At 44.0% G+C, this 8135-nt stretch overlaps 1 protein-coding gene across 2 annotated transcripts; it reads right to left on the bottom strand.

Annotated features, from left to right (window-relative positions):
* Positions 1 to 211: 211 nt before the first annotated feature.
* Positions 212 to 7720, bottom strand: LOC121866680. Of its 2 annotated transcripts, none has more exons than XM_042366387.1 (3): positions 6970 to 7720; positions 1816 to 2096; positions 212 to 1133 (listed from the first exon to the last, which is right to left on the bottom strand). In XM_042366387.1, exons 1-3 carry the CDS (start codon positions 7308 to 7310, stop codon positions 754 to 756), a joined length of 1002 nt encoding a protein of 333 aa, XP_042222321.1. In that variant the 5' UTR covers positions 7311 to 7720; the 3' UTR covers positions 212 to 753. The 2 variants fall into 2 exon arrangements, with proteins under 2 accessions (XP_042222321.1, XP_042222320.1); XM_042366386.1 differs by lacking the exon at positions 6970 to 7720 and adding an exon at positions 2634 to 4109.
* Positions 7721 to 8135: the final 415 nt, after the last annotated feature.

Raw genomic sequence — 8135 nt, 5'->3', positions numbered from 1 at the left:
TAAGCTTCGGTGGTAAAGTAATTAGTTACTTTTGCTGCTTCTGTTGGGGAGTTTTCTGGTCAGGTTCAGGTTTCTGGTGTTAAGGAGTTTGGTGGTGACTGAACAGATCGGTGAGATGTGTTCACTCGCCTCACTAAATGTATGTGTCTGCCGTTTAAAGATTTTAAATAATTCTGTGCTGTATATTTTGATTTTTTTATGAAATGCATTCTGGTTTTAAATATATTTTATTCCTTAAATATATGGCTCGGTTGAATGCTTCCAACTAATAAACTTGACAGTTCATTAGGTCCAGGGTTTACTCAAGTTCGTGTACAGTATGTATAAACTTGGACTAATGAGTGACAAGTTCATTGGAGTTGTATGGAATTCCTTGTATTGTACTGATATGATAAATAAAAAAAGAGATTGATTACAGTATTCAATTAAGAAATATACTGCATCATATTCAGGGGTTTATTTTGTCGCGGTCTTGGCAAAATTAAAACTTAAAACTCGTACTTTCTGTCCCTAAGAGGATTTACTTATACATTTGTCAACACTGAATTTTCTTTTATATTGTAAAAAAAAATAATTAAAAGTTAATTTTTTATATAGTTATTACAGTATTTCAATGTTTGGTGTGAGAAAAACCCTGACAATTTTCTCTCTTAAGTGTCACTGCAGTGTTTACCCACTACACTATAAACTGTCACCATTGAGATGTTTCACTGTACAGTATATTGTCATCATTCCACCATCTTTTGTGAGTCTTTACTGTTCTTCCTGGGCGTTTCTGTCCAATTCTTCCAAGTTAAAAAGAACTTCTTGGATCTTCATTTTGGCCAGAGACTTTGACTTGTTGGTTAGCTTCCTGATGGCTGCCGCTATATACCTGCCGAAGAGTTCCTCCTCCTCGTTCATGACGTATTCATGTTTCATGGAGACTTTTGGCTTGGTGTCCGGAGTGTGACAACCAGCAGCACCTCGGACCCTGAAGGTGGACTCGCCAGTGTCTGACGAGGAATGTTCTTGGTCTTTGTTGTGGTCTTGTGAACTAGCTGGTCCCCTAGCTCGACCTTGACTGCCAGATACATTTTTTATTTGGATTGGCAGACTGTCAAGTGGCTTGTGGTGGACTTTTCTCGTTTTTCCTGGAATGATGGAGGTTGTTAATCAGGAGTGTTAAGAGCGCCATGGAAATATAACCATGCACACCACAAACAACACCATCACCCCTGGCTGTTTCAAACCCAGACCTCTCAAATAACAAACAGGGCGCTGCCACCTGTACCACGAATGGCCAAAGAATCACCTGTACCTGACCTGATGCTGCCGACCAAGGAACTCCAGCTGAACCACCAATATAAAGTACAGTAGATATGTTTCACCAAATTACCTGCTGCCATCACTTGAGAAACAGAAAGTAAATGTTCATCTCGTTACATTATTTCCTCAAGTGTTGTAGAGTTATATTTGGTAAAGCCTACATGTTGTACTTCATGATGAGGTTCAGGTTAAGTTTCTGGACCGGCAGTAACAAGTCAGGTACAGTACAAGTGACTTTCAGACACTCGTGGTCCAATTGGTTGTGTCCTCGTTCGATATCTCAGGTAGTGAGGGTTCGAATCCTGCAGGGGAAACAGGGTTGTGGATGCATTAAACTAACATCATTGTGGGTTTGTGTGAGAAATCTAACACCAGTGAAAGTTTTGTGAAAAGAAAGAGAAACACAATATTTTTTTCATGGTCATTCATGGAAGAGGAAAAAAAATAATGTAGGTAAGAAATATGAGAACGTTGGAAGTAGTGAGAAGAAATAAACAAAAGACTCACTTCTCGGGCTCTTCTCACTCCACTGCGTAGTAGAGGCAGTCGCCGCGGCAGAAGAATTACGCCCTAAGGTCACGGTGTCACCATCCGTCGCCGCCTCACTGCCGTCAATTTCTTCGTCCATCCACTCCACCATCTCCTCCTTGATGGGTTTGCCGTCGACGGTGGTGAGCACCAGGTGGTCGGTGGTGAAGGACGTGGAGTCGGAGTTGGCGTCTTGGTTGTCATTGTCGTCGTTCTCCTCACACAACACGGTCTCCACGTCTCCCGGAGCCACCCACTGACTGGAGGACAAGGTGTATAGTGTTAATCCACTGTAAACGAAACTATTTACATTAGTATCTGATCTTACACAACAAAGTCCAGTGGCTCTTCAGTATAACAAAACAGTAAATGCAAATTTACTTGAACATAAAGATAACGGATAAAAAATTGGAAAACAAAATACAAGTGGTCGAGTACAAAAAATAATCAATTGCTTTTGCATTAACAGATAAACACAAAGATAATTAAATATCAACAAAATAATTCTAAGTTAAATATGTGGTGAATATGAACATGTTGTCAAAGCCTTTCCCTGTTGGTCTACACTTGACTTATGTCAACCACTTACACTCTCTCCCACCCCCCTTGTTTTTCAAGTCTCTATCCCTTCATGCACTACACAATAATACAGGATTTGAGTAAAGACACTTGATTGATAATGGATAAGAGTGAATGTGGACCGGCCCAGACCAGACTAGTGAGGAGATACTGTAAGTCCCGGAGTGTGCCGGTGTAACGCCCAAACATACCCTTCCCCACACTACTGTATACTGTACCCGGGGTTGAGTGACGGAGCTTCTTTGCTGACTTTGGGATTTCTGACGAAACATTTCGTACATGCCTTCACATATTCTTGTACATCTTTCTTCATACCTTTCCAGTAATATCGCTGAGATATTTTACGGAAAGTTTTACCTCTGCCAAAGTGCCCTCCTGTAGCTGGATTATCATGACAGGCCTTCAGAATGCCGGGCACACGGGTTTTGACAAGAATCTCCTTGTCTCCATGGAAGAGAGAGCCATTGTCAGCACGAAATGGCTTTGCTGTTTGACGAAACTGACACTTTACATTCACACGCTTGGCAGGATCCAGGTCATAGACATGCTGAGGATACTTTCGGTCAGCGCTGGAGTAGAAGTTCAAAATCTGGTTGTACAGTTGATCATCCATGAGAGATTTTTTTGTGAAAGTTTGAAAAAATTATGAATAAAACTGAAAAAAATATGCACACTAATTAGAGGAGACAGAACAACACCAGTCACAAGCCTCAGGCACAATGACAGACAAAAGCAAGAGCACCTCAGTCTACCCTCTGACGACCTCACACTTAACCTGACCTGACATTACACCTTACAGAGGGATAATGCTTTCTTTATTTTGCCCTGTTTGAACAAAGAATTTATTAACACATTGTGAAACTTATAAAATCCATCATATAAATTCATAGTGTTACAAACTTGGAATTAAATTAACTTAAAAACTTAAGTATTCAGTAATTTTCAGATTTAATTTCGATTTCTTAGCAATTTTCATTTCGTAATTTCTTTTAGATTTGCTGCCTCAAATTCTCCTCCCCTCTTTTTAATCTCCTATAAATACCTTTCTTAATGCCTATAAGATGCTTCATCCTCACGACCCGACGTATTTCCTTCTTGGTCATTCTGAAATAATCCGACCTCTCCCACGGGACCTAAATTCACTTGTTCTGGCCCTGGTCGGGTAATACCACCACACACCTCATTCCTTAGCCTATCTCTTAAACCTATAAAATTTGCTTTTCTGAAGTCTGTTATAATTATGTTATTTTCTTTCTTCTCATTTGTTAAGTTAAGGTCAAATCTGATGACTTTGTGATCGCTATTTCCTAATATTTCTCCAATTTCTAAATTTGTAATTGTATTTTATCTATTACTTAATACTAAATCCAGTATATTATTCCCCCGAGTTACCTTATTTATGAAAAACACATGGAGGTATAATCTGGACAGGAGAGATATAGTCTGGTCTAGCCCAAAATATACCCCTGGGTATAATATAGCCTGGACTATTTTATACCCCGGGGTATATTTTGGGCTAGCCCACTGTAACCCCGGGTATAGTTTGGCGGGGGGTTAATGTGGGCTGCTACACCGGTAAGAAGTACACTAACGGACACCCTACATTATGACTTTAGATGTACCCCACAGAAAACACACACACACAGCTTCTCAATCCATTTGGTATTGTTCTATCTCTGAAGGGCGCCGCCAAGTTCCGCACGATAACTAGTAATTTCATCATTTAACATACCGGGAAGGTGAAAGATGCCGTGCAGGGTGTGGAGTGATGCAGGAGACAGGAGTGTGGAGTGATGCAGGAGACAGGACTGTGGAGTGATGCAGGAGACAGGACTGTGGAGTGATGCAGGAGACAGGACTGTGGAGTGATACAGGAGACAGGAGTGGATGCAGGAGACAGGAATGGGAGGATGCAGGAGACAGGAATGTGGGAGGATGCAGGAGACAGGAATGGAGGATGGCGGGAGACAGGAATGAGTGATGCAGGAGACAGGAGAGGTGGGAGGATGCAGGAGACAGAGGAGTGTGGGAGTGATACAGGAGACAGGAGGTGGGAGGATACAGGAGACAGGAGGTGGGAGGATGCAGGAGACAGGAATGTGGAGTGATGCAGGAGACAGGAATGTGGAGTGATGCAGGAGACAGAGGAGTGTGGAGTGATGCAGGAGACAGAGAACATAAGAACATAAGAATGGAGGAAACTGCAGCGGGCCTATTGGCCCATACTGGGCAGTCCCGTTTACACCCAACCCCTATTGCTCATATGAGCATCCAACCTATGTTTGAAGCAATTCAGCGTATTCGAGTTAATGATGGTATTTGGTAACTTGTTCCATTCATCCACTACTCTGTTTCCAAACCAGTGTTTACCTATCTCGCGCCTAAATCTAAATTTGTCTAATTTAAAACTATTGTTACGAGTTCGCTCCTGGTTGGATAGTTTGAGTACCTTTGTAATGTCCCCTTTGTTTAGCCCTGACATCCACTTATACACCTCTATCAGATCGCCTCTCGCTCTACGTCTCTCGAGGGAGTGCAAATTAAGGTGCTTTAACCTGTCTCTATACTCAAGGTTCCTAATGCCCGGGATTAGTCTTGTCATTCTCATCTGAATTCTTTCCAATGATTCTATATCCATCTTGTAATACGGTGACCAGAACTGAACTGCGTAATCCAGGTGTGGTCTCACAAGCGCAAGACACAGTTTTAGGATGACCTCGCTAGTCTTGTAACTAACACGCCTTTGTATGAACCCAAGCACTTTATTAGCCTTGTTACGAGCAAAAACACATTGTTTACTTGGCTTAAGGTTCCTACTTATAATTACTCCTAAATCTCTCTCACAGTCGGATTTCTCTATGGCATCGTTGTTCATCTGGTATCTGGTTTTCCTGTTTACATCTCCGATACTGAGTACTTTACATTTGTCGACGTTGAATTTCATCTGCCATTTTTGAGACCATTCGAAAAATTTGTTTAGATCTTCCTGTAGTTTTGCGGAGTCCTCGTCAGATTTAATAACACGTCCTATTTTAGTGGAGTGTGGGGTGATACAGGAGACAGAGTGTGTGATGCAGGAGACAGGAGTGTGGTGATACAGGAGACAGAGGTGTGGAGTGATGGGAGACAGGAATGTGGAGTGATGCAGGAGACAGGAATGTGGAGTGATGCAGGGAGACAGGAGTGTGGGTGATGCAGGAGACAGAGGTGTGGAGTGATGCAGGAGACAGGAATGTGGAGTGATGCAGGAGACAGGAATGTGAGTGATGCAGGAGACAGGAGTGTGGGTGATGGAGGAGACAGAGAGTGTGGAGGATGCAGGAGACAGAGGTGTGGGTGATGCAAGAGACAGGAATGTGGGTGATGCAGGGAGACAGGAGGTGTGGGGAGTGATGCAGGAGACAGAGGGTGTGGGTGATGCAGGAGACAGAGGTGTGGGTGGGGAGACAGAGGTGTGGAGTGATGCAGGAGACAGAGGGTGTGGGTGATGGGGAGACAGCGGGTGTGGGTGGGAGACAGAGGAGTGGAGGATGCGGGAGACAGAGGTGTGGGTGATGCGGAGACAGAGGAGTGTGGAGTGATGCAGGAGACAGAGGTGTGGAGTGATGCAGGAGACAGAGGGTGTGGAGTGATGCAGGAGACAGAGGGAGTGTGGGTGATGCAGGAGAGCAGAGGAGTGTGGAGGATGCAGGAGACAGAGGTGTGGGTGATGCAGAGACAGGAATGTGGAGTGATGCAGGAGACAGGAGGTGTGGGTGATGCAGGAGACAGAGAGGTGTGGTGATGCAGGAGACAGAGGAGTGTGGGTGATGCAGGAGACAGAGGTGTGGAGTGTGCAGGAGACAGAGGGAGTTGGTGATGCAGGGGTGTTGCGGAGACAGAGGGTGTGGAGGATGCAGGAGACAGCGGGTGTGGTGCAGGAGACAGAAGTGTGGAGTGATGCAGGAGACAGAGGAGTGTGGAGTGATGCAGGAGACAGCGGAGTGTGGAGTGATGCAGGAAAAACCCCAACAAAACCTATTAAATGGAGGCGGAACCCAAACAGGAATTAAATGACAAGAAACAGGGATGTCCAAGTACTGATGGAAAACGACAATTTGTTTATTTATTTATATTTATTGTGTCTTCAGATTAACACAAACTACAAGCACGTTATATCCAGAGCAGTTTTTCCCCAGACTGAACTTAAACCCAAAACAGTCCGACTGACAGGAAGCTATCCAACACACTACTAATAATGGTAAGACCTCAACAGAAGCACAGCAAAGTTTAATGTGTAGTAACTGAGGTCGTCTGAGATATACAGTACAGTATACACAAAGTATTCCCTCCAAATGCCAAGTTATTTGTTAGTCTTCATCGTGCTTTATCCCTCGCCATACGACCCTGGCAGATAAAACATTTCTAGCTACAGTGTAATTTCTGGGTTATTTTGACGGTCACTTGTGTACAATAGCTTATCTCTCCACTTAGTAGAAATTCACCAACATCCCTGACAGTAGAGCATACCCTTACTTAAGGCTAGAGACATGCAGGGACAGTGTCGGGCATCACCTGGCCAGGATGGCGTACACCTCAGGGTCTGGAGGTCTGTGGTTGACGTAAGCATCCAGGAAGTTCATCTGATCAAAGAACCTCCAACGTGGCTTTTTCCTCATAGTTTCACCCACCATGATGGACTTCCTATTGCGCACGTAAACGTCCCGCAGCGTACGCCATCTTTCCTTACACATCTTCCACTCGCCCCAGCATCCAAGGTCTCTGGCTATCAACGTCCACGTTTGGATACATTTACGTGAATCTTTGTAGTCTTTGTGGTGGATATCATAGAGGTGAGGATGTTCCTTCACCTTGACTATCAGGGAAGCCTCACATAATTGGCTGGTGTGTGACATGATTAGTCTGATGCAGTGCGTTTACGTCTATAATGGAGGTGGAGGGAGCGAGCGTCTGTGGCAGGCGGACGCGTACGACCAATCACGGGCCGGGATATTATCGACGCGGGCCGGGGAGCAGCCTCGCCTGGTGCGTCGGTCGCTCACATCCTCACTCTCTACACCCCATTCATTCCTCCACACTTCACATACCCCTCAGGCCCTCACTACACTTCTGTTTGTTCTTCCAAGTTATATATGATACAGAAGAACGTATTCAAATAGATGATGCCTGTGTTATAATGAACAGCGCGGCGACGTATACCACAGCACTAATGTATTACACATCGGCCTTCACGAGTGTGTGGAAGACAGAGAACTGAGCGTTTGTCACGTGATTCCCTCGGACTGAGTCGGGTAGTGTCGCACACCCTCGCCTCAGCTGAGTCGGCTCAGGTTGGCCCGTCAGTCGTGAGGTGATGCGCATCATTTTTTCCTTTTCAAGGTATTTATATTTTGTTAGACAAGAATTAAAGTTTCACAATATAATATAGACATTAATGTTGTTTGATAACTTATTCTTTATTAATGAAAGACATACTTTAATAATCAGAAAACTGTCGTATCCGGTTCCCCGTGGGCGAGTGTACAACATGTTTTCCCGGGGAGTGTCGTAAGTCGCCTTCAAATAAAATGATGACTGATTTTGCATATTATTAAAGTGTAAATCCAGAAAATAGTGGTCAAATTTGGTCACCAATTAACCTGCTTTGTGTTCCGAAGTCTCTCTCCTCGATGAGGGTAACTTGAGCTGGACATTCGGTATATCTGAAGGATGTAAAATCT

Source organism: Homarus americanus, unplaced genomic scaffold (genome assembly GCF_018991925.1).
Source record: "Homarus americanus isolate GMGI-L3 unplaced genomic scaffold, GMGI_Hamer_2.0 scaffold14144, whole genome shotgun sequence".
Classification (NCBI taxonomy): domain Eukaryota; kingdom Metazoa; phylum Arthropoda; class Malacostraca; order Decapoda; family Nephropidae; genus Homarus; species Homarus americanus.
Note: the sequence above shows the minus strand (reverse complement) of the source record. Positions and strands in the feature narration are given on the sequence as shown.

Coding starts and splice junctions, on each gene's coding strand:
- LOC121866680 (XM_042366386.1), bottom strand. CDS start 3,028: ATGGATGATCAACTGTACAACCAGATTTTGAACTTCTACTCCAGCGCT. Junction 2,097..2,633: donor GCTCCGTCACTCAACCCCGG/GTACAGTATACA, acceptor CTTGTCCTCCAG/TCAGTGGGTGGCTCCGGGAG. Junction 1,134..1,815: donor GAGTGAGAAGAGCCCGAGAA/GTGAGTCTTTTG, acceptor CCATCATTCCAG/GAAAAACGAGAAAAGTCCAC.